The sequence below is a fragment of the Setaria viridis genome, chromosome 9, assembly GCF_005286985.2.
Source record: "Setaria viridis chromosome 9, Setaria_viridis_v4.0, whole genome shotgun sequence".
Lineage (NCBI taxonomy): Eukaryota > Viridiplantae > Streptophyta > Magnoliopsida > Poales > Poaceae > Setaria > Setaria viridis.
The window spans coordinates 54,012,343-54,039,072 of NC_048271.2; the positions used below are offsets into that span (position 1 = coordinate 54,012,343).

Consider the following 26,730-nt stretch of genomic DNA (forward strand, 5'->3'; position numbering starts at 1 on the left):
TTCTCCCGCCCAAGTCCAGCCCATGTTCAGGTTCAGGCGGAAGTTGCTATCTTCAAACAATGGAAGTTCACAAAAGCTCGCGGAACTTCCAACTGAATATGTTCATTGTTCAACCCGGAAGAGCCATCGAAAGAAAAGCAGAGTCCGCAGTACACCAGGATTCAACCTTTCCTCAGAGACCAGTAAAGTCAATTGATTGCACATGGCATGCTTGAAAACCCATACATTGCAAAGGGCAGATTGAAAAACCGAGTTCCAGACTACCCAATCGCCAAAAGGCAATGAAATCACTCACCGACTGCATTGCATGGTCCTAACTCTAAGAGGTCTAGGGCACTCCTCAGCACCATAGGAGTAACATGTACAGATCACTGGATCTACAACGGTATGCACTGTCACAAACAGCTAAGAGCAACAACATTTGTTACCCAACATCAACAACCAAGGTCTACACACTAGTAGAGCGGCATGAGGAGCGAATATCATTTGCCCTTTCGCTTCTTCTGGAATCCGACACAACTTGGGCAATACCACTTTCCCTTGGGCAGCTCTTTCACACCCACACAGCCAATGTGATACCACTCGATCTTGCACTGCCAAATAGATATGAATGTGAATATGTGATATAAACCAAGCATGAGTATGAAAATGGAACACATCAAACTGGAGTGTAGCAGTGAAACAAAGGAGGTGTTACATACATTAGGATTGTCACATGCGACCATCTCACCATAGCTGACTTGGTTGCAGATGCAGTATGTTGGTTCATTAGGATCCACAGGCAACTCTAAATCAATAGGCGGTGCTGGTGGCTCAGTGGGTACCTTAGCCCTGAAATGAGAGTTTGTGTGTTACACTGAGAAACCATTACTGGATTGAACTTACTCTAGATGCAAAACATACTTCTTACGACCCCCTCTGCCTCTTTCGCCAGATCTTCCAGTTTTTGGAGTAGCATCAGCAGTTGACACTCCAGCACTCGCAGCTGGAGTAGCAGCAGCAGGAGCAACAGTGCCTGCAGCAACAGCTGCAGCTGCCTCCTTTTCTGTTAATCAGACCACATGGTATACAGGTAATCAGTATTTTCTTTCTAAAAAGGTAACTGATAAGGTATGTAACTCAAAAGGAAACGTAAAGTACACGAAATTCAAAAATAACCAGTGTCATGCAATGGGTAATTGCATACCTTGTCGAATTTCTTCAAGCTTCCTCAAAAATTGATCTAGCTGTTGGATATGAGCATCAACCTATAGATCAGGACAATCAAAATCCCGCACATTCACAATTTAGGAACATCGCAGAGGTGTCATGAGACATGTTTATGCAGCAGACCTAGCAAAGCATAAACTAGTAATGTAAAATTATTGACAAATCTAATTAAAATGGTATATACTGTTACATGGAACCTGAAGTGCTATTACAGGAAATATGGCAGATATGTTGAATTCTGGATTAAACAAACAAAACTTGGCAGCCTATCTTTGCATATCGGTGGAGGAAAAAAATCACAAGCACAAATCGATAGCTATCTCTCCAGAAATGATGAAAGGAGAAATAAATGGAAAAAAAACAATTCATAAGGATTTTGTACCAGTTTCCATTTCTTCTACACAGGACTATAAGAGGAGAGAATTAATTCTCTCTGTGTTCCAATTCATCCACCGAAACTAGAGCAATAATTAGATGCTCCTGGAGCAATCACCAAAATTGATAGTGGACTTACCAGGTCATAAGTCTGAGTGGCTAAAGCCACCTTCTCGTCAGCGATTCTAACACAATGTTTCTGCTCCTCAATAGCTTCTTCAGAAAATTTCAGTTTTGCTGGGTCATATGTAATACTTCCAGATTCAAGTCCATGCTTAATATCCTCTATTTCTTGCTGACAGCGCTGTTCATTTTCAAGTTGCACACCTAATGAGAAGCACAAAAGGGAGGGGCTATTATCAGAGCCTAAGGCTAAAAAACTTTAGTTAAAAAAAGATTGCAGTTCCTATTGAGAGAAATAAAGCTAGTTGGCATTTCACTCACAACAGCATAAACAACTTTCAACCTAGTGCATAGTCTGTACAATGCTATTAACTTCCCAAATTATCCCATCAAAAGTTTATTTGCAGTGAATTGTAGGTTGCCATCCCTTGCCACAGCCCATATAAACACTACATTCTTCAAATATTGGGAAATGAATCATAAATAACAGTCATTTAACATGACATGCAATTGAGAAGCAGTTCAAGTAATGAAATGTAGTCGTCTACAGAAGAATCAGCAATCCTACATAATACTTGTGCATCTATCTGTTTTAAAGCAAAAGTACACATGTAATCACAAATAGAGCAGTATATTGAGCATTCTTCCAGCCAATGAAAACTTATACATAAGGTAGAACCACCTTTGCAACTTTGCAAGCATGGGTATAAAATGTTCTCTTAGTGCATCTGGGCACTGAACCTTTATCGTGGTTGGATTTTGTTTCATATGTATATTTTTAGAGATGAAGAAGAGTTGGTAAAATAATATATCATTCAAAAGTCGAAATGCTGCTACCTTGCAAACTTTTGTCTAACTCTCGCATTAATGAATAGTTCCGGTGCAGCATAGATGGCAATGATTCAACACCTGAGAGTAATCAATCAAACAAGGTAATTTGTAAAGTGGTAATGTTACCATCTGAAGGGATAAATCAAATCAAGAAAACGAAACAATATTTACAAGATTCTAGCATATGTTATATTCTCTTGCAAAACAATACTCCCTACTACCCAGTTCAGCTATAACCTCCACATTTCAGTTTATCAATAGGTGCAAGGAAACATGGACTATTCAATAGAAACAGAATTGAATACCCGTGAAATGGTGCATGGAACAAAAACCAGGGCTGCTAGTGCCACGTTGCAATAATTAATCAAATCTAGCAACTAATGAAATAATTGTTTTGTCAAGGCACAAGTGATGATTTCCATCAAGGAAAGCTAATGGCTGTATAAGTTGCCAAATAAAAATATACAGCTGGAAATTCTAACAAGAGAGAATTTGCATAACCACTATGCAGGTAGGCTAGTCTTAGGGATCATTTAGCACGCCCTTGAAGTACTGACATGGCAATATCATCTAATCATGAAACTCAAACACTCGTGTATGCCAAATAAGCAAACATCCGGAATTTCTAGGCTAAATCCCGATTTATTTTTTTTAGGAAAAAATCTGTGTGGCTGAGGAAGCTCGCGACCTAGGCGGGCGGGCGGGCGGGCGTGCCCTAGCGGGAGGAAGAACACTCACTGGCTTGGAAGTCCTCGAGGAACCCCATAGCGCCGGAGATCGGTTGCCGCGGCACAGATCTCTCCGGTTCCCACCCTCTCGCAGGCCCTCCCAAACACAACCAGGAAATCGATGCGATGGGAAGGGGAAGGACCGGAGGAGAGAGGAAGAGGCTCGCCGGCCGGCGCGATTCGGAGATTCCTTTTTTTCTTTCAGATAAGCCCTCGACGCGAAAAGGTAATTTCAGTTTCCGCCGCGTTGTGGCATTTTTCCTCAGGCGAGCCCATTGGTCAACACGACCTGGCCCACAGCGCTCGGCCCACTTTGATCGCTTGGCGGCCCAGAGACCTCGAGCCACGGCATTATTAAAACCCTAAACCCCTGCAAAACAAATGCCTCCGTCCTCTCCAATTCTTTCCTCTTCCTCAAGCAGCTCTCCTCCCCTCCTCCACCTGTCGTCTCCTCCTCTCGCCCCCAGAACTAGCACGAGGGCTAGAAGCAAAGCCTTCCGTCGCCATGTACCGCGCGGCCGCGAGCCTCGCCTCCAAGGCCCGGTGAGTGATCAGCCGATTCGTTTCTTCCTTGTTCCGCGCACGCTTTCTCTCGTTCCGCACTGGGGGCATTCGGAGTAATCACTCGTGTCGCTGAAATTTGCTGTTTGCCTTTTGGAGCAGGCAAGCTGGGAGCGGCGCTCGCCAGGTGAGAAGATTTCTGTGGTAGTGATTTGGTAATGCGGTTTCGGTTTGGCTCCGGCCTTGTGGTTTGGGGCGTCCTGGTCCTGTGCAGTTCAGTGATCGGCAACGCTAACTTGCAAAAAAACTCTTTTTTCAGCGCTTTCCCGTTGATTCAGATTTGGTTTATGACTGACTTGTGCGCTCGGTTGTTTTGCATGTGGTGCGATCTGATAAGGTGGGGAGAGGTTGGCCTGGAGCAGAAACTATGCAGCCAAGGACATCAAGTTTGGCGTCCAAGCTCGGGCCTTGATGCTGAGGGGTGTTGAGGAATTAGCTGATGCGGTCAAAGTGACAATGGGCCCCAAGGTATACCCTTGTGCATAAGCATATGCAGAGTTCATGATCTCTGAATTTTGAATGTACTGGAGATTTACATGCTGTTTATTTGAGTTCATATAATTCTGTTTCCAGATAATTTGTATGCTACCACTCATAGTGGCACGAATCATCACTACCACAATAATTGGACTGTTTGCTATGCCTATTGTTATAGCCAATATGGGTAGTAATAGTATACACTTTTTTTTTGTGTGCGATAAATTACATCTGGTAATTATCGAGATCTAAGTGACATTGATGATGCTTGTATGTAGTTAGCTTACTTGGATGATCTTATCTATAATCCTCTTGTACATGCTATGAGACATCGATGATGCTTGGGGCCCATGGTAGTACTTCACTGTGTTTTTCTTAGTAGCGACCGCTAAAATAGCTTTATTTTAACAGTATGCTATGAGACTTATCATGTTGACATTATCGGGCTCAATGTATTTATGCTACAGGGGCGTACTGTTATTATTGAGCAAAGCTTTGGCGCTCCTAAAGTTACAAAAGATGGAGTGACCGTTGCCAAGAGCATTGAATTCAGTGACAGAGTAAAGAATGTTGGTGCAAGCCTTGTAAAGCAGGTCGCTAATGCTACTAATGACACAGCTGGGGATGGTATGCCATATGCCTGTCAAGCTTATGACTTAGAATTTTCTATTGGCTTCTCTTCTGAATGCATCATAGGCAATGTTCAAACTTGAAACTAGCAATATTCTGCATTAATATGTGAAAGTTTTTTCAGTTAAATCAATGTTTGTGGTTGTTTTCGTTAGACTTGTGTTTTTGACAGACTTTCAACGCTGTACATATCTTTTATTTCTAAGAACCATCTTGTAACACATGTTGTAAGTTATCCACTTTGACTTCTCCGGACTGGATGATTGATGTACTTTGCACATTGCATCGGTCTTGGTCCTAGGGTTACTGCACTGTTAAGTCAAATTCTTGCTGTCTTGTCATATTATGTGGTTCCCTCCGTTTAAGTACTCTCTGTAAATATTGCTTATTTGTGAGCATTGGTAAATTGTTTCATTTCCCTGTTCTTATGCTCAAACACTTTCAGGTACTACATGTGCTACTGTTCTGACAAAGGCTATATTCACTGAGGGTTGCAAGTCTGTAGCGGCCGGAATGAACGCCATGGATCTGAGACGTGGCATCTCAATGGCTGTTGATGCTGTGGTCACAAACCTAAAAGGCATGGCGAGAATGATCAGTACATCAGAGGAAATAGCACAGGTATTTGTTGAACAACAAGTCAAGAAACTAGAGAGCTTTTTAATATGTTTGTTTTGTTCTCCCTAAGGCATATGTGCTAATTTTTTTTATTACTCAAGGTGGGTACTATATCAGCCAATGGGGAAAGGGAGATTGGTGAGCTAATCGCAAAAGCTATGGAGAAGGTTGGTAAAGAGGGAGTTATCACCATTGCGGTAAGTAAAAACACTTTAAAGAACTTACCTTAATGCATTCTATGAATCTCGTCATCTCTGTTTATTTTTTTTAATGAGTATTGGTGAAGCTTCTTAAATCTGTCTTTGGATGTATTGTCCTTACTGGGAGCTCTACCAATATTTGAATTAATTTTTTTGGCAGTTCCAAATATGATTTACACACTCCCATGATGAGTACCCTTGTTTATGTGCCCATTTTGAAACATATTGGAGTACACCACAAGGGATTGTTATCATTGTTTTTTCATTGTTCTTATAACTAGCTGTGAGAAGATTTCTATGCCAACTTTTCTCATCTGGGGATTTGTTCTAGTGTATATTCTGTTTATGAGCCATAAAATCTTGATAGGATGGCAACACTCTCTATAATGAGCTTGAAGTTGTGGAAGGCATGAAGCTCGACAGAGGTTACATCTCCCCGTACTTTATTACCAACGAAAAGAACCAGAAATGTGTAAGTATATCTTTTTTCTTTCTTTATTCATCTACTGCAGTAACTTCGATTTGTTTTATTATATCTTTATTTTATTTGTTGTAGGAACTAAATGATCCCTTGATACTGATACACGACAAGAAAATATCAAACGTGCACGCGGTGGCCAATGTCATGGAGTTGGCTATGAAGGTATTTCTTTAAACTTTTATTTTCATGGGTTGGTTGATGTTGGGATGTACTTATCTTGATTGCAATCTGTTTGTTCTTGTGGGATCATGGCTGATGTTTGTTTGTCTTGACGTCAATTACAATCTGATTGCCAATGATCTATTTTTCTGCTTCTACAGAAGCAAAAACCTCTGCTTATTGTTGTGGAAGATTTGGAAAGTGATGTGTTGGGTACCCTGATTCTTAACAGGCTTCGTGGAGGCATTAAGGTTGGCTCTGTCTCTCTATATGTTTTTGTTGCTTGGACTTTCCTTCAGCTCTTTCTAATTTGACATGAAATGTAGGTCTGTGCGGTCAAAGCTCCTGGTTTTGGGGACACCAAGAAAGCCAACTTACAGGACCTTGCTATCCTTACTGGGGCAGAAGTAAGTCATAGATCACTTTGCCTAAGTCGCAGTTATCAGATATCCAGATCCTCATTTACACCTTCCTTGAACTAGGTCATAACTCAAGAACTTGGGATGAACCTTGAGAACTTTGAGCCTCAGATGTTTGGCACTTGCAAGAAGGTAAATATTTCCTGTTGATGAATCTACACTTTGTTTCAAATCCTATCAAACTGAACTGTTGTCAGTATAAAGTATTCACCTGTAAAGTAGTTATGTTTTAGATTACATGATTGAACAATAATTTTGAGCTTTTAATAGCTTCAGTAGATTATCATACAACTATTCATTCTTCAGAGGGCAATTTCTTTTATTAAATGAAGTGATTGAAATGCAGGTTACAATATCCAAGGATGACACTGTCATCCTGGATGGAGCTGGAGATAAGAAGGCACTTGAAGAGAGAGCTGAGCAGGTTCATTCTATCAGTTTAGCTTCCATGAGACAATTTGGACTCTTATGTGCTTATTGCCATAAATTTCTTTTTTTTTCCAACAGCTGAGATCTGCGATTGAGCAATGCACTTCTGACTTTGATAAGGAAAAGCTAAAAGAGCGATTGGCAAAGCTTTCTGGTGGTGTTGCTGTTCTAAAGGTGAAAAATACTATCCATTTTAAATGATGTAACTCCAGAATGTTGATGTCAATATTAAACTGATCAATCTATATTACTTTAATATTAGTCAACTGACAGATTAGGTAATGTGTAAATTGGCAGACAGGCTGGAGTATAGGTTCTTAGTTGGTATAGTATTTCTGATAAGAGAATTGGCACCGCAGTTAATTTTGATTCGGATGCCCTGTGTATAAGTAGCATTCTTTATTTCAATCTTTCTTTTAGATTGGTGGAGCAAGCGAAGCGGAAGTTGGTGAGAAGAAGGATAGAGTGATTGATGCACTAAATGCAACCAAAGCTGCAGTTGAGGAGGGTATCGTGCCAGGTACTGTACTGGAGCTCCACTGTTGAGTTTTCTTGTGTAAGCATGTTTCAGCATATCAGCATGAGCAGAAAGTCTTATTTGTTTATGATACACATAGGTGGTGGTGTTGCCCTTCTCTACGCGTCAAAAGACCTGGATAAATTGCAAAGTGCAAACCTTGACCAAAAGATTGGTGTTCAAATCATCCAAAATGCTTTGAAGGTTTGAAAGTTGATTCTTTTTTTAAATGATTCTCTCATGTTTGCATCATCTGACAATTGGAGGATTTTGCAGACGCCAGTCCAGACTATTGCTTCAAATGCTGGCGTAGAAGGAGCTGTTATTGTTGGCAACCTTTTGGAACAGGAAAACACTGATCTAGGCTATGATGCAGCTAAAGGTAGGGTGCATTGTTAATCACCTTGGCCCTTGAGGACTCAGGTTAAATCGTGTTTCTAACTTTGGTTATGCAAACTGATTTAACTCTGGTTATGCAAACACTTCCAATGTAGGTGAATATGTGGACATGGTTAAGGCTGGTATCATTGACCCTCTTAAAGTGATCAGGACAGCCCTGATGGATGCGGCAAGGTCCTCTCTCTAATTTCATACTTGTTTTCTTTTTTTATCAAATACCGAAATACATATGGGTTGTGGTTAAACCATTTAAATGTGAAGAGTAACATAGTAACTCCTCCAGTCAGAAATCTAACCGTCTAGGTTTCTCGTAAGCCAAGTTTTTTTACCTTTGACTGTGAGAATAAAAAACTCGTATTGATTTATAAAATCAGTTTGGTATTTCTAGATTCATTATTCAAAGATGTTTTCATGGTATATAATTATTTCCACATAAGATGGTGTACTTTTATAGTTTTATAGATACCGTTAGTCAAAGTGCAATATTAGAGACCATCGATGCCCTAATGGACTTGTACTTCCGTCGAAGGAAGTACATTTGAAAGATAGTGAGACTGCATTGAAGTAGCTGAACCAGATTACTGAATTGTCAAATGTTAGCTTCAATTTTCAGGCTGTTGCATACACACTCAAGCAGCCTGAATCTTGGTCTTAAAAAAAATCTGTTATGATATATTTTCCCCTGCTTTTCATCCACTGACACACTTTTGCCTTCTGTTTTCTATCGCAGTGTATCATCTCTGATGACTACCACAGAATCTATCATTGTTGAGAGCCCTAAGGAAGAGAGCAGTGCACCAGCGGGTGGGATGGAATACTGACATGCCGATGAGGTTGTCCATTGCAAAGAGGATTGCTAACTTTAGGTAGCGTTTGAAGTTGGGATGAACACAATCCCCTTATACCACCATCACCGGGTTAAATTTTTGGGTCAAATCGCGGTTGGCCCTTAGCTGATATCTTCTGTTTCATCGAAACACCCTGTAACCGCACGGTTTTGCCACTTCTCCCTGGAAGTGCACTTGCTTACTGGATCCGGTGCGGCACTGGTTTCAAGTTGAATGTTAGGAGTAGATGTTGACTCGATGGTCCGGGATCCGATTTCCCTCGTGGTGATGGTTGCAGTAATATATGCTTTATGCTTTCCATTTTGTTTGTGCGTGTGAATTACTCCAAACTGTACGGTGATCAACCGAATGTGCTGGGAGAAAAGCTCTATAAAACCTCAGGGTTCTCTTGGTAAAGTTTATGAAATTTCCCGGCTGCACAGATTAAGGATTAAGGGTGTGTTTGGAACCGCGCCGCTCCAGGTTTTGCAGCTCGGCTCCGAAGTTTCTGGACAGGTCACCAGTGCGAATTTACATCTGTCCTCTGCGGCCGTTGGCTGCTAGCCCGTTGCCGTGATCTCAGCGGCTTCAGCGCGTCCAGCTCCAGCCTTCTCTGTCCCTTCCAACCCAACCATGGCGGCGAAGACGACGCCGGATGTACGTCTGCGGCCCGCCAAGCACGGAAGCACCCGCCGCGCCGCTGGTTCCACGACGCACGCCGACCTCACTTGTGCGCCGTGCAGCAGCGCGGGCGAGGGACGCGGTGCTGCTGCTGATGGTGCACGTCGTGGCGGGGCTAGTGGCAAGCCTGATGCACCCCAGGGGTCAGGGCTGCCATGAGCGAGAGCGATGAGCCCATGAAGAGGGGCACCATCAACGGCGCAGATGCACTCAGGGTTCGAACCGGACACGCCTCTGTTTTTTTGCAAATACTAACAATTAACAACCAAACCATCGAACTACGTACTTGGGTATACCCTTGCCCTCGCCGCCGCCACCTAGCCCGCGATGGAGACCCGCGTTCCCTTCCACGCCGCCTCCGTGCACCCCTCGGCCATGCCGGCCCCTGGAGCAACCGCCGCTCGGCCACGCGCAAGGCTTCACTTGCGCCGGCCATGCCGTCCAGGTCTCCTTCTGGCTCGCCGACCCGCCGGGCCACTCGCATCTGTGCGTCCACTGCCCCGGCCTGGAGTCTGGAGAAGAGCGACTTCGCCGCGGAGCCCGCCGTCGTCTGCTCGGAGAAGGACATCGCCATCTTGCATATCCAATTCTCCTCCTCCAGCCCCAACATCAACGCGGCCCACCGCCGCCACCAGCCGGGGCAGCACCAGCACTTCGTCTACAAAGCCGACCACGAGCACCCGTCGCTCGACCTGCTCCCCGTCCCATCCCCGATCTGCTATGGTAGTGATGAGTTCGACCTGTTGCCCGGTGCCGATGGCGAAGACGGCTACCGCATAGCTGTTCTCCGCCAGCATCGGCTGGCGCCACTGGGTACAGGCGATTATGAATACGATCTCCACACCTTCTCTTCCAAGACGTGGACATGGAACACACGGCTTGCGCAGTTGGCGCTGAGGGCCATGGGTGCTTCCCGGCTGTGCCATAAAGCTAACAAGGTGATCGTGCTTGATGGGAGCACGCTGGTCGATGATGAGTCTCCTGTTCTGCCGCTGAGACACATCCGGTTGCCCCCTCCAATGCACATCAACAGGGGCATGTCCAGTTGTTCATCGGGTATCCGGGATGTCATTTGCATCAATGGTGTGATCAAGTTTGTTGAGATCGCAAACAGGAGAAGGATGCTTCTCTGTGAATCAAGTAATGATCTCAGCCACGAGGGCGTACTATGGTAGTGATTGTTTTCCTGCACAGACCCGGTAATGCAGCATGCACGTGATTGGATGCCTGCACAGCTCCTAAGCCTGGCTCCGGTAGTGCAAAAGAGGGGGCATTGCCCGGCTTCCTGGGAACGCAGCGAGCGTGCGTTTCGACTAATGCAGGCTCGCACAAGCCCCGGCGGTTCAAGTTGACAGAGTCGCCTCACCCTCCCGTCTCCCCTGCTGGAATACACCGTGTACCTCGCCTTCCCGGTAGACCTACGCGAGCACCTGCGCCCCGCCATCGGCCGCGACGGCGGCGGCCCCCGAAGCTCCTCGGCGCATTAGAGCTCCTGCGTGCGTCGCAGGGAGGCGGCGCTGGCCGGGACGGAGGTACCGTGGGTGGAGCGAGTGGGGCATGTGCCGCCCGGCTGGCTCGTGGCAGTGGCGGAGGCCGCTGACTTTGGGTTCGGCAAGATGATGCTGGCGGGGGCGCGACGGCGAGGCGCGGCTCGCGGCGGCGGGGCGCGACGTCGAGGCGCGGCTCATGGCGGTGGGCGCCTAGCCGGCGGGCTGGCGGCCCCAACCGGAGGGAGCAGGCGAGCGGCGATGTAGGCCCGATTCGACCATGCTTGAGGTCGATTCGACTGCGGCGAAGCTCAATGCGGACATGAATCGATCCATCACCCAATTTTGGGGTGCTTGATAGCTACGCTCCGCCGGGAGCAGGCCCCGAGGGAAGCCTCGGAGGCGGAGCTCGTCGTACGCGGTGGTGGTGGTGGCGGCGGAAGAGAGGAGGAGTCCGAGCGGGCGAGCAGGAGCAGGAGCGACACCGCGAGGAGGACGGCGATGCGGCAGCGCACCATCGGGGTTGGGGATTGGGAGGAGTAGTAGACGCGGGGAGGGACCGAGGGAGGAAAGGACCGGAGAGGACGGGGCGGCGGTAACTTCACCTGCAAATACAGGATCATCTTATTATAACCAAATATGAGCATAGCAAATTAGAATATCTTTAGTCATCCAACCAAATATGAGCATTTTGTATTGTTTTAGCCTAGTTAAAATTGGTCTGGATTAGAGAACTATACAACTCGGATTTAGTCGAGTCGCCAACAATGTGGTTGACACCGAGGATCCGTATGCGTATGCCTATGATGGTTGGGTGGCCGTCACATGGGACAGGCAGACCGGCTCGGATCACTGGCTCAGGGACTACGAGGTTGATGTCGATGATGTTACGGTCAGCAACCCGAGGCATTTAGCCCTTGTTTAGTTGCTAAAATTGGGAGGGCCAAAATTACTGTTCCGGCACTGTAGCACACTGTAGCTTTTCGTTTGTATTTGTGAATTATTGTCCAAACATTGACTAATTAGGCTTAAAAGATTTGTCTCGCAAATTACAACAAAACTGTGCAATTAGTTTTTAATTTCATCTACATTTAGTACTCCATGCGTGTACCGCAAGTTTGATGTGACGGGGAATCTTCTTTTTGCATAGTGCCAAAGTTGGGAGTTGGGGGTGAAGTAAACAAGGCCTTAGACGGGTGCGGTTGGCTGAGCTGTTAGAGTTGATTCTCTGCTGAATCTAGTAGGAACTCTGCCAAACAATTTTTCAGAGAGAAGTGATTATTTACTGATTTTGTGAAGTGATTATCTGAAATGAACTAAGAGACTGGGAGCTGAAAAAATTAGTTTCTCATGATTATGTAAAGTGATTCTTCATCTTAATTTTAAGAGTTTATGCTAGAGAATCAAAGAGAATCATTTTCAGCTACAGAATCATTTTTCTCAGAGAATCAACTCCCATAAAAAATTAGAATCAGATGAAACTCTACCAAACAGATACCGAGAACATCCCAATGTCTGCCCCTACCTTTGTTCTGCAAGATGTTGGCGTTGTTTATCTGATGTGCCGCTTGGAAATCATGGACAAAACTGCATGTGTCGCACTTGCAATCAACACAAGGGAGAAAACCTTGGAAGATCTGTTCTTTTCCACATAAGGACACTCCTACTTCTATAGGACCTACAGTCCACATGCACTCTAGAAACATATGAACATGGCTCCACGTAATTGTAAAGGTACTTCTTCTCCCCTTTGGGCGGCTTATGATTGCATTGTGTGAATGGTTTTCCTTCATTATTTGATTTTACATACTTTTTTTCTGTATATGGACTCTATCTTGTGCTAGAACAATTCATATTCCAATATCTCGTGTTGTGTGTCAAACAGCGATGCAAATTGAGTATGTTGTGTTTTGGTGTGTCTATGCTCGTGTCATCATTGGCATTGGTGTGCATTGAGCGATAGCATGCTGATTAGCAATTGAGCATGGCTTCTTCATGCATCGGTGCTGATATTTTCTTCATGTGTGGGCGCCAATGCCATCACCGGGCTTTAGGATTGAACACTGACAATCTTTTTCGGTGTATCTTTTGAATTTCTCAGAAGTATTTTTAATTGGTTTGCTAACTGTGTTACGCCAATGCATCGTAAGCTAACCAATTTGAGATGGACTGCATCTTTGGCACGGCTTAGTCCGCTGTGAAATCCTTGTTTGTTACCATGGTTGATATGAACTGATAGTTGTCCACATGTCATCATTGCAGTTGGTTGCAGTGTCAAAGAAAGAGATGATGCTAAAACAGTTCCGATTGACACAACTGTAAGTACCTCACAATTCTCGATCCCCTTCTGGAATTGAGTCATTGCTGCTTATTAAGTTACCCTTTCACTGCTGGCCAGATCCTTGTGCACGGGTTAGATGCTCGTTTTACTGAAGACCAGCTAGTGAACATTCACAATGTATGGAGAACTCAGTAGCTTGAGCATTCCTGCAAACCAGCCTTATGCATTGGTCCGATTTGTTACCAGGTTTTCAAGTCTTAAGCCCTTCACTTGTTAGTTTGCCATACTGTTTCTGTTTGAGGTATTGGCTTTGACCGTGTCGCTTCTCTTCAGGGCATGTGCTGAGGAAGCCATGCGTAGAATGAACGAGAACAAAATTTGTGGGCAGGAAGTGGCTATTTCCTGGGGAAGCGACACTCGAGACAAAAAGGTAATGAATAAGGATATACGCAATGATGCTGATGCTGCCTTAATGTCTATTGACGATGAACGGTGGTTTCAGCAGATTAACTAGGAGATATGGATAGCGTTTGCAGCCACTGCAGGCCAGGGCAAATGCCAACCAGTGTAATGGAGACGCAGCTGAAGCCACCAAAACCATCTTACAGCAGCTCGTCTAGTGTTAAGGACGAGTCCCCGCCGGATGCATTTCACCTGCCTGCTCGCTCATTCACCGAGCCCGTGCACCCATGGCCAGTTTCTTGCCTCACCGACGAGTTTTCGTTTGTTGAGTGGAGACATGGATGAACATTACGGCAGCTCACAAAAAGAGTAGGCAGTGTGGTTGGGTTAGGCGTGGGTGACGAATCAGCAGCAGTGAGACATGGGACGGGTCGGATGCTATATTCCGATCGAATAATTTGCCTGTGACGTTCTGATGGGCTGCCACTGTTTCTATGTAAGCTACTGCACCAGCATTTCACTGAATGTCTTGAATGGAATGGCCTTCATCTGCGTGCTGCTGGTATGCATACAAGTCATAAGCCGCCACACTAATTTGTGACAAACTCTCGTTTGTTTTTAACGACCCTGATCGGTTCTCCGTTTATTATTTTGATCGACCGATGTGGACTTTGGTCAACTGGAGGTAGTAGAAGCATTTTATAATAAATTGTCAGTTGAACATGCCAAAAATGGCCTGGCTGCATAAGACGGTTGAGGCCAACAATTGCAGCGCGTTCTGAAATCATTCAACTCCCTTCACCCTAACCTTTTTTAGGGAAACTTTTTTTAAACAAAAGGAGGAGGAGAACCTTCATTCTAACCTAAGTCATCTCTTGTTACAATCCAATCTCCACTGGCTAATTGACTGAGAAACCTGCAGCCGTTGTGCTTTCCAACTGTTCAAGGAGTCGTCGACAGAGGTGGAAAAATTGCCTCGTGCATTACCGATACCACCTCAATTTAAGTGACTGCAAAAAGACGAAGAATCAAATTAATGGAAGCAGTGGGAAAACATAACGAAATAAGCTGCCTGGGTGTGAATGGAATTTGGTTTTGCTGGCACCGGTGCCGCAGGTTTGGATCGGCAAATAAGCAGTGCAGTTTCAGGTTTCACAATGGTGCTGATGTTTGTACTGATGCCTCGATCGATTCAGTCTCCTCGACGGCGCCACGACGCCCCCACAATCTCCAACGCTAGGGTGCAGTGGCGCACCACCATCCGCGTCTCGGTCTCGGCAGCCGCCGTGCCCGTGGACGCTAATCCCGGTCTCCGACGGCACCGCCGCCGTCGTCCGTCGGAGGCGACGAACGGCGGCGTGCTCCACCGTCCGCTCGTCCCGCTGTACTCGGACCCGATTTGGCAGGGAACTGCACTCCGACCTATAGTAGCCCCATCCACTGATTTTCGCGGCATTCTCCAATCCACCGCAACGCAGCCGCTCCCTTTCCTCCTCGTCGTCCTCGATTTTCGCGGAGGTGGTTGGACAACTCAGCGTCGTACGGCCACCGTCGGAAGTGCCTGCTAAAAGCTCCGTCCCCTTCCGCCGACGTCGAGCTCTTCTCCGCCGTCGACATTACTGGGCTTTTTTTAAAAGATTATTGGCGGAGCACTGCCTTGCATTTAAAGGAAAAAAGTCCAGATTATAGATAATTGTCAATTACATAAATGAGATAGTCTCTCTTGAACACTAGAACATAAAGGTAGGCAAATAACAAGTTCATCTCCTAACAAAGAATTCCCACACGCTTGCCGGCGTGCATTGATGTCATCTTGAATCAAACCGAGAACTTAGTCAGACCAAAGATATTTGTTGTCGAAGACTCTTCGGTTTCTTTCCTTCCATATTTGCCACGTCGTGTACATCATGATAGCTGCAGTGGATCGTCGTCGCTTGTCATTCAGCTTGGCCAGAGATCTGTTCCACCATTCTTCAATTTCCTCGTCATCCCCTTCCTGCATTGTTGCATCAGCACTTGTCCAATTGGCAACCAGAAGCCATACTTCCTTTGCATATGAGCATTCTAGACATAGATGAGACATTGTTTTTGGAGCTTGATCATATAAAGCACAAATTGGTGAGCATGGCTAGTTCCTTGCCATGAGTTTATATGTTGTGAGGATTTTGCTCTAAACTAGCAGCCATGCAAAGAACTTATGCTTTCCTTTTGCATGAGCTCTCCATATATTCAGGGCTTGAAAGGATGAGTACATTCCTTGTAATTGTGCCATATACGCAGATTTTGAAGTGTATGCACCAGCTGATGTCCATCTCCATCGGATGCTGTCCTCCTCACCGTTTAACTGAGCATTCCGAACCAAGTCCCACAATGTGACGAACTGAATCATTTCTTCAAGCGAGTTCATACGCCATAGTCCTCTTGTCCAATTGTGATTAGTTAAATCTTCCTGCACCGATCGATTTTTCCCCGAAGCAAGCTTATAAAGGTTAGGTGCTATGTCGATCGGTGTTTTGCCATTGAGCCAGCTGCAATGCCAAAACTTTGCACGTGTTCCATCTCCAATTGTCACAACAATGCTTGCTCTGAATAGCTGTTGATCTATGTTGCTACAAGGCGTTGTAGTTCCTACCCAAGACCTTTCCGGTTCATTCCATTGATACCACAGCCACTATTGGCCTAAACAGCCGTTTAGTCCGTTTAAACAGTATTTAAACGCTAAACAGAGGCCTCTCGTATTGTTTAGATCCTCAACGGTGAATTAAACGGACCAACCGTTTAAACTCGTTTAAACCGTTAAAAACCATCTAAACTGTCTAAACAGAATTGAGCTAAACATGATTAGATGCGCTAAATGACCATTTAATTCATAATTTAGTCAATAGGAGGATTACAACTACCACAATCAACACTAAACTAATTAGCATCATAAGTATATGAAGTGTTGTGGGATTTAGATTTCTTCCAAAAAGATTATTTGGTAGAATACTTACATTTTACATTTGTAAATATGTAGACTTTCTAGCATATTTGACTTTTATATACATAAATATGTATATTTTAGTGTTATTATAAAAAAAGTGTTTAGGTCGTTTAATCCGATTTAAACACCGTTTAAACAGCCTAAACGTTAAACAAAGGGTGACCGACTGTTTACCGTTTAGCGTTTAGGATAACATTCCCATAGCCACCACAATCTCAATGCCCTACTGAAAATGTCCAGGTCCAGGATTCCAAGTCCACCCTTGCTTTTAGGCAGCACAGCCTTTTCCCATCTCACAAGACAGTGACCTCCTTATGTACTATCAGAGTCCTTCCATAGGAAACCCCTTCTCAGCTTGTCAATCTTTTTGAGAGCTCATTTTTGCAAGGAGAAGACCGAGAGAAAATATATAGGCATCGATGTAAGAACTGATCTAACAAGAGTTAGTCAGCTGACCTTATCAAGAAGTTTGCCTTTCCAAGCAGGTAGCTTTGCTGCAATTTTATCAATGATAGGTTGCACTTCAATTCTCATTATTCTTCTAAGACTCAATGGTAGTCCCAGGTACTTGCATAGAAAAATTTTAGCTGGCAAGGCATGTTTTGCAGCACCTACTCCACTTGAACGCCTTCACATCGAATAGGATATGCAGCACTCTTGGCAATATTGATGTTGAGCCTTGACACTCTACCAAATGTTTCAAAGATTATTCTGATAGTGTCAATTTCTTCCTTGACAGGATTGACAAATACTGCTGCATCGGCATATAAACTAACTCTAATTTTTGCAGCTCTACTGCTTATAGGAGATAGTGCAGAGCTTTTCTCAGCCAAAGCCAGAAGTCTTTCCGGTGGCTCTAGGGTCAAAATGAACAGAATTGGCGACAAGGGATCCCCTTGTCTCAGCCCCTTCCTATGTATGAATTTTGCTAATTGGGAACCATTTACCAATACTGAAGAAGTGGCAGTGTACAGGAGTATAGTGATCCATTCTCTCCATCTTCTGCCAAACCCTATGTGTCCATCACCTCCATCAAGTAATCCCACCAAACCGCGTCAAAAGCTTTTGCTATGTCTAGCTTGGGAAATAAAGCCGGCCTATGTGTCCTGTGTCCTCTTATGAAATTTTGAGTGTAAAGAAAGTTGTTATGAATACTTCGTTTCCTAATGAAGGCACTTTGGTTTCTTGACACCAGCACATTCGGTGAGTGTGAGAGACGGTTGGCTAGAATCTTTGAAATTAGCTTTGCTATGCTGCTTGTTAAGCTGATCGGCCTGTAATCAGTTATCTTTATTGCCTCAACTGTTTTCAGTATGAGCACAATATGAGTCGAGTTCAGTATGTTAAAATGCTGCCCATGTAGGTTTTGAAAGTACTGAACTGCTAGAATGAGATCATCTTTGATAGTGTCCCAACAGGTTTTGAAGAATATCCCATAAATCCATCAGGCCCTAGTACTGACTCCGGCTTCAGGTCTATTATAACCTCTTTAATTTCTTCCTCGCTGAAGTCAGCTTCTAAATGTTGCAAGTCTTACCTTAGCAGGTTGACTAGTCCCAGTTTAGTGTTTCATTTCTTGCTATTGTGCTCCCAAGCACTGAACTGAAATGATCCAATATGGCTTCCTCTTTCTCTTCTTATCGGTGTAGTACCCTGACCTGTGTGCAATGTCTTGATAAAGTTTTTACTTCTTCTACCATTAGCACTGAGAAAGAAGTATTTGGAATTTGCATCTCCTACTTTAATGAAGGTGATTCTTGATTGTTGTCTTGCTTGTAGTTTTTCAATTGCTGCTATGGCTAGGATTCTATTCTTCAAATCTCTATTTAGCAGTAACTCTTGAGGGGTTAACATTCTATATTCCTGGACAACATCGAGGATCAATATCAGCTGCTTCGTAGCAGCCAACAGGAGTCTGTTATCTCCAATTCTTGATCTCGCCCAAATCCTCAGCCTCGTTGCAGTACGCTGCATCTTGGTGTACAATTTGAGGAAAGGGTTATGCAGTGATAGCTGCTTGTTCCATATATCACTTACTTGCTCTCTAGATCCTCTTATTTTCGGTCAGAATGATTCAAATCTAAACCCTTTGAATATTTTCAAGTTATTTTCTGCAGTCATCAACAATGGGCAATGATATGAAGATAAGGAAGAATCTACTTGCAGTATACAGTTAGGTAGCATGCACTCCCATTCCCCTGAGCAAAAAACTCTATCAATTCTAGCATGGGTTACATTATTTATCCAAGTGAATTTCCTTCTTCTCAGGTGAATCTCCTTTAATTCCATGGCATCCACTGCTGTTCTGAAGGCTCCCATGATCCTCCTATTAATGTTTGTGTTGTTTTTATCTTCAGTATTTAGGATCATATTGAAGTCCCCTAACAGGAGCTATTTATCTGAGTTTGCCGACTTACAAGATGTGATCTCATTCAGGAATAGAAGTTTGTCATTGTCATCCTGTGGGCCATACAGTCCTGTTATCCACCAACTAATTGGTGCCGTTGTAGCTTCTAATTGAGTGTGAGTGTATTAATTTTTGGTTCAGGATGGGATAGGCTGTAGTAATCCTCATGCACTGCAAGCAGAACCCCTCCTCTGGTTGCTTGAGCCGGCAAATAAGTGTAGCGTCTTGCAAAATGTGCCCCTAAAGTCTCCCTTACCACAAATTCATCTATGATTTCTATCTTTGTTTCTTGGAGGCACACAATAGTGCAATTGTGCTCTTCCACAAGATCCTTTACCACTTTTCTTCTAGCTCTTCCATTAAGTCCCCTCACATTCCAGTTTAGAATGATGTATTTCTATTCATTCATTTGTAATTTGGTTCCCTTTGCTGTCTATGAGTGTCCTTGTTTGGCTAAGAACCCCTGAACCCCCTTCCTTGACAGCCAACCTCATCTTACTCCCAAGAGTCCATACAAAGTAACCATAAAAAAGACAGCCCACATTGGGCTCTCCCTCCATCCACAACACCAACTCAGCTCTGAACTTCTGAACACCTTTCCACACTGGACACCACAAACACCACATCCACAAACACCATAACAGAAAACACATTGAACTGATACAAACACACACACACACACACCCCACCCCCATTCTATGGATGGAGTGCAATTATTCATTTACCTCCAGCGCCACTGTGCTAAGAGGCCCTCCCTATGGATCATTTAGACCAAATGCATCTCGAAAGCCATCCACTGCACTGTCTTGGAGGGGATCCAGAAGCTGAGTCCTAAATCTGTGGTGATTTGCTTCATCAGCCACCTTTTTTGGATTAAGGATTCCACACTTCTTCATGAGCGACTGTGCGGCCTGTTCTTGCATAGACAGATCAGTCTTGGGCTTGTTGGCAATTCTTTCGCTCTTCCTCTTGGATTCTGTTGCACCTTGGGACAGTGAATAGCTACCCTCATTTTCTTTGCCAAACCCCCTTCTATCGGTTTTTTTTATCTGAGGTGTTGATAGGCTTCCCTCTATGCAGGACTTGTCTTCATTCAGTCCCCCTTCTTCTTCATTTGTAGATTGTTTAGTTGCTGAGTCAATTGCTTTGATAAGTTTCTCTTCTGCCTTCTCTTTCCCCTTGTACTGGTGGGGCATCTTTTGCTGAACCGGTAGAATCACATGTGGCTTAAGGATTCCTTTTGAAACCGGCTTTGTAATAGGGGTTTGCATTCCTAGTAACAGGGTGCCCGTGTTGACTGTAGCTTATTTGACAACTGGCGGCTGCTCAGCAGGAATCAACTCTGGAGCAATCCGGACTCCTGCCTGGGTTAATGCCAGCTCGTCATCTCTTTCTGTGAAGAACACTTCATGAAGAACCAAATCACAGTCAATTAGCTGATGATCCTGCACCTGGTCTTCTCCCATTTGTCCTCCAGATTTCTGTTGGCCCTCCCTGGTTTCCGTTTGCTGCTTCCCTGTCCGTTGTGGCTTGTCTGCACTGTTCACCAGGCTGGTGTGCACTGTGTGGTTTGCTTCCCCTTGTTGCGTCAGTTTTGTTGTCTTCTCCCTGTCTCCTAGTCTCTTGTACTTATACTTGTAATCTAACGCTGCACAGCTTTGCCCATGAGGCTAACCTCCTCTCTCATTGGGTCGAAGGTGGGTCCGTGCACCAGACTTTCATCGGAAAGGAATGCAGGTTCTATGTTTTCCAAAGGTGGTGTTAAAACCTTCTTCTTTGGTTGTATCTAACCTGCTCGCTGTTTATCTTTCCGGAGCCCCCTTTATGGTTACTGTTGGCCATGAGGAGAGTGCCTTCACCGGCACGCTGGTGACGGTGACCATGAAAGCTCCTTCGCCCATCGTCCTGACTACTGCTACCACCATGGAACCCTCGTGCCTCGGCCCTTCTCAAATCATGCCAACTTGGATGTGGCTGCTACATTGTCCCCCGGCCTCCTGCACCTCCTCATCCCGGTGGTGATCTGTCTCACCGCCCACCAAGTCTCTCTTGAACTGGCACTCGACGCCTGATAACACGATCATCAAGGACCCCATATTGCCACACAAAATGATGTTTCACTAGCCATTCTTCCTCATAGAGATCATCAGGCAGACCACTAATCCCATTGTGAACACTTTCATGTGAGGGACTGCTTGGCAAAGGCGAGTAATCCAGAACCCTGTCTAGATGGATAATCACATGGTACTCTAGCATCTCAGCAGGACCAGTTCTAGTTGTTGGCAAATCAATTTCCCCCATTTGCCAATAGTACTCCTCTGGAAAAGTTAGAGGTTTTGCAACTTGTAAAGAGACCATTTTTGCTAAACCATCAGGATTAGCTATCCATACCCATAAACATAGACAATTTCTCGATTTCATGCTCATTATCAATCTCCTCTATGAATGTTGGGGCATTGAAGAGCTTAGCTATGGTTTTAATCTGCTGAGCATGCTCTAGTATCCCTTCTATGCAAACTCTTGCGCGATACATGAGCTTGGCAGCTGAGGCGCTGACCTGACACGTCCATGGCATGAGCCGCATAGCGGTTTGCTTGGCAGCCAATCCTCCAAGGCGAAGCATCGCGGTGCGTCGCTCCAGGGTGGCGAAGTGGAGGAGGAAGGTGGAAGGCGTCAGGCGCTTCACCCCCAACTTGTGTGCCGGGATGCGAAGTTGTTGTAGAGCATCCCGGCGCACCACTTCGTTGGAGATCTTTGCCCGAGCATCAACCTACACTCCGATGAGCGCGGTCAGGGAGAGTTGTCGCTCCTCCTCCCTCACCGCAGTCGAGCGTGGTACACAGACCGAAATATGGTCCGGTCTGTTATGTGTTGCACCAGGGATGAGTGCTGGGTCATCGTACTCCATGGCGACCTTCGTCGTGGCACTCTTTGGCACAGTTGCGGTGCTCGACCGTGGGGGAGCAGCCACAGGAACTCTGGGTTCTTGGCAACGAGTGATGCTGGGGAAGGATGTGGCAAAGGATACAACAACAGGGATGGCGGGGGAGACGGAGGTGGCTTGGAAGCGGTGGGAGCGACAATGGCGAGCTTTGTGTCCTGAGCACAAACACAGAAGGCCTAATTCAGAATCAGGGTTTTTTTTAAAAAAAATTTGGATCGTGATTATTAATAGCGATCCAATTTAGGGGGTGTAAAATATGGATCGTGATTATTAATTGCGATCTATTTTAGGAGGTTTTATAAAAATATCTAGAGGTGCATATGTAAAATATTTATCGCCGACCTCGCCGTCCCGGTCCCCTTCCGCCGCGATCGCCATGACGGCCCTCAACGCCGGCGGCTTCGATGGGGACAACGACTATTCGCCGCGGACAACGCCGGCGGCTTCGATGGGGACAACGACTATTCGCCGCGGACAGGCTCCACTCATAGCTGAATACCTCCCTCGCCGTGGCCTTATCCACTAAAACCGCCTCCCCGGTACAGCCCCCGCCGTCGCGGGCTCGTCATCGCCGCCGCCTCTACCCGCTCAAACCTTAGTCCTCCTCTCTGATCTACTCCTCGTTTCCCTTACAAGCCAAGGACCGAAGGGCGATATCCTCCGCCTCCGCGAGGAGCTCAGGCTCATACAAGATTCGAAGGTGGACAACTCCCATTGCCCGATTCGTGTGATATGAGCTGAGATGGGGGCACGGGGCGCGTCTTGGCGATGGTGATCTGCACGTTGAATCGCAGGATCTTCTTTCCGCAGGAGTTAGGGGATTGGAGGGGTCTTCGCCGCTGCTAAACAACTCCGTGACGTCGGATCTCTTGCTCGTCAGCGTCGGCCAGAGGACTCCATGAGCACCGTTTCTTGGTGCCCATGTCTAGTCGCGGCCTCACCAATCACACACCAAATTAAATCACACTCGACAATGCAACCTTTACACACACATACAGTCACAGATCTCTCTTGCACCAATCACAGATCGAAAGAACCTTTTGCCCTCGTGACAAGAGGAGAAAAACAGAGACTTATGTTCTCAAGTAGTACGGAGATTTTTTTTTTCTTTTTCAGAATGAGAAAATCTGAAGACAATCGAATAGCCAAGAATTAGACTTGCCTATAGCTTGCTGCAACAATACATCGGCTAGCTCTTGCCTCTCTTGTAACAACTCACTGCACCATCTTCTGGTTCTGCAGCGGTGGCCTCCATGCAAGACGGTTCCCGTCGGCGGCAGCGATGATGATCTTGGCACCTGTCCAACGACGCCGGAGCTGACAGCGCCGATGCCATTGACCAGGATCAGCGAACAGGCGCAGAGGGAGTCTTCACTCTTCAGAGAACTTGGGATAGAGAGCAGGTGGTGGCCTCTTTCTCGCTTTCCTCAAGTGTCGCGCGCTCTCAAGCCAGAGGGAGAGGAGCAAGTGAGGGTTACACATCACTGCTGCAATTTAAGGGCAACACATCACATCATCTACTGTAACTAAATCAGGTATTCGGTCCTGACATTTCTGTCAACATGAATGCAGTCATGTTGTTTAAGAGCAATAATGGATGGAGAGGGCACCAAACTTCTCCACCAGGCTCCTGCTTTTGGAATTGTCAAAGCTGCTGTTCTTCAGCTCAAGGTACTCGGTGAAGATTCTTTCGTTTGCCAAATAGCAATCTTAAATGTTTGTTTCTTTAGTCACTCCTAAAATTGATGTCATATCGAATGTTTAGATATAAATTAAGAGTATTAAACGTAGACTAATTACAAAATCAATTGCACAAATTAAGACTAATTTGCGAGGCGAATCTATTAAGCCTAATTAGTCCATAATTTGATAATGTGATGCTACAGTAAACATGTGCTAATGATAGATTAATTAGGTTTAATAGATTCGTCTCGTGAATTAGCCTCCATCTATGTAATTAGTTTTATAATTAGCTCATATTTAGTCCTCCTAATTAGCCTCTGAATATTCAATGTGATATAAATTTTAATCCGGATTAAAGGTCCAAACACGCTAAGGTCTGGGTCCTCTCCTCTGTGCTCTATGTTCCGTACCATCCATCCTCTGTGCTTTGCGTAAGGTCTGGGTCCTCTCCTCTGTGCTCTGTGTTCCGTACCATCCATCCTCTGTGCTCTGTGTTACAAAACGTAGGTCATGTCATGTCCTTGTTTGGTCCTGCAAAGTTTAATGCAATCTTGTTTAGTTACCTAAAATTCCAACTTTGGCACTATGTAAAAAGAAGATTCCCCATCACATCAAACTTACGGTACATGCATGGAGTACTGAATGTAGACGAAATCAAAAACTAATTGCACAGTTTAGTTGTACTTTGCGAGACGAATCTTTTGAGCCTAATTAGTCAATATTTGGACAATAATTTACAAATACAAACGAAACGCTACAGTATGCTACAGTGCTGGCGCAGTGATTTTGGTTGTCCAAAATCGGGCAACTAACAAGGCCTCAGAGTAATAGCTTGGCTTCTCCTGAATATGGATCTCTGCCGAGAATCTTTGCTAGATTTCACAAGATCAATAGTGATGCAATGTGTTTCCCAAGGGATCTTATCTTCCTCTGAAGAAATTGCACATGAGAACAGTCTCGTAATGCAGCGGTACCCTCAGGTGGACCTGTGCTTCAGTACATGCTTGACAAAAGATTATCATCTCCTTTTCCACTTGATTATCAAAGAACAGATCGACACTACTATTACAAAATATTCTAGACAAAGCATGGCCTCTGGTTCAACTTGCATTGTTATCAATGGGCATCGCAGAATGTCTGTGTAAAGGCACTTGTTAATCTTAACATGCTTTTAAAAAAAACGTAAAGCTGGCAGGAGATTTGCCAGATGCGTTCACAAAAAGAATGGATGAAATGGCAAGGATCCCGTACTCTCAATCACAAAGAGAAAATAGAATCTTGGGTTGAATACTTGAATTCATCAGCTAGATAAACACAGAGAACTCGATACCCTTGGGTATCAGCAGGTTATCATTTCATTCCCACTTCAGAAATAAAAGCCGAACCAACCGGTGAAGAAACCAGGTGCTAAAGCTGCTGGATTACCACACCAGGAAAGAGCAAATTGAACAATCCCTGTTTCTAGCCGCATTGCATAACTAAAGTTTTCTCTTTTCGGCGGATCTCAGCCGATGTAGGGTCCGTTTCTGATCTCTTGCAGATTCTACGTGGGTCATCTCTGAAGTATATGTGGCGCCAGCTGAAGGGAAAGCTATGCCATGTGTGTGTCAGCGTGTGTAACCTTTTCAACTTCAAGTAGCTGTCCCTTTTTTTAGTGCGGAAAACAATGAGGGCTAGAGCATGGTCACTTTGGATCACTAGGACAAGTGAGGATCATCAAGGTAAAGTGCCGCGCATTTTATCCGGTTCAACCTACTGCTCTCCTTTTGCCTTTGGCTGCACCAAGAGCCGGCTTCTTCTGAACCCTGGTTGGCAGAATTGGTGGGTGTACTCGTCAGAAAATTCTGAAATAAGGGTGGATGTTGACCACATCAGCTTGATACAAGTATATGTTTACAACATACTTTACAAGAGCTTTCAGTCGCATCAGAAGTAGGCATAGCTAGTAAATGAAAAATGGTAAAGATTTCTCGATCCGTGTCTCTGAAACCGCATATGCGGCCTGAACCTGGTTCAGCTAACAACTGCGTGGTGATAAAGGGAGAACGTGGGCGGCAGCTCCATCAAACAGCAAGTCGTCGTCGTCGTGAGGGATTGGATATAAACCTACTGGAGGTCTCATGTCATGCCGTCCCGTCATCGCTTTAGAAATCCAAATCAGGCCGGGACCCTCGCATTCGGTGGCATTCCCTGTCCTCCTTTTTCACGCCGCTCCGTGTCAGGTGCATGAGGAACGCCGCAGGTGGCACAGGATTTCCGCTGTGCTATGCACATGCACTGTGGGCGCCCGGCGCGCGAGGACGATTCGAGGATAAGAGCGACCGTGCGGAGCGCGTATGCTTGGCACTCGCATTGCATGATCCTTAATTATCCGACCTGCGAGGACGATTCGAGTGTGAGAAAGTGAAGTGGAAGCATGAACTGATGAACCTAGCTTGGGTCTCGATGGCGTTCTGTAGAATCTGACGACTATGTCCAAGCATGGCCTGCTGGAAACGATCTGTAGCCGTGAAGAAGAAACGGCACCTTTTTTTTTTGGAGGAAAAGAAAAAACGAGACCTGAGAGGGCGGAAGAACAGAGAGACACGATCAGCCCATTCCTGGTCACTTGGCCCAACTAACGGACGATCAGCCCATCTTGGCCCACTAATCCTGGCCTATATTATCTTATGTCTTTCTGGGCCAGGCCCAGCGGTAAGGAGGCCCCCGTGCTCTACTGTTCCATTTCCAACTGTTTCTCCTTCTCAGCCGTCTCAATCCATCTGCAGCGTCTAGCAGCACGGTCATCCCCTTCGCTTCGCCTTTTGTCGGTCGGCGAGAATAGCGGGCACGAGGATGTGTACGAAATGAGTTACTGTAAAAGACGAGCGCGGAAAAGA

General features: G+C 45.3%; 2 protein-coding genes across 2 annotated transcripts; one reads left to right on the forward strand and one right to left on the reverse strand.

Moving 5' to 3' along the window:
• Positions 1–208: 208 nt before the first annotated feature.
• LOC117839508 (PHD finger protein ING1) lies at positions 209–3,477 on the reverse strand. The gene is made up of 7 exons (XM_034719850.2): positions 3,277–3,477; positions 2,545–2,616; positions 1,724–1,911; positions 1,187–1,247; positions 904–1,045; positions 702–831; positions 209–593 (listed from the first exon to the last, which is right to left on the reverse strand). The coding sequence occupies exons 1-7, from the start codon at positions 3,302–3,304 to the stop codon at positions 483–485; spliced, it is 732 nt and encodes a 243-aa protein (XP_034575741.1). The 5' UTR covers positions 3,305–3,477; the 3' UTR covers positions 209–482.
• A 149-nt stretch (positions 3,478–3,626) lies between these two features.
• LOC117839507 (chaperonin CPN60-1, mitochondrial) lies at positions 3,627–9,307 on the forward strand. The gene is made up of 18 exons (XM_034719847.2): positions 3,627–3,809; positions 3,930–3,954; positions 4,165–4,295; positions 4,772–4,931; positions 5,380–5,555; positions 5,654–5,749; positions 6,120–6,224; positions 6,309–6,395; positions 6,554–6,643; positions 6,719–6,799; positions 6,875–6,943; positions 7,158–7,235; positions 7,319–7,414; positions 7,661–7,760; positions 7,858–7,961; positions 8,034–8,139; positions 8,252–8,330; positions 8,887–9,307. Exons 1-18 carry the CDS (start codon positions 3,648–3,650, stop codon positions 8,975–8,977), a joined length of 1,836 nt encoding a protein of 611 aa, XP_034575738.1. The 5' UTR covers positions 3,627–3,647; the 3' UTR covers positions 8,978–9,307.
• The last annotated feature ends 17,423 nt before the right edge of the window (positions 9,308–26,730 follow it).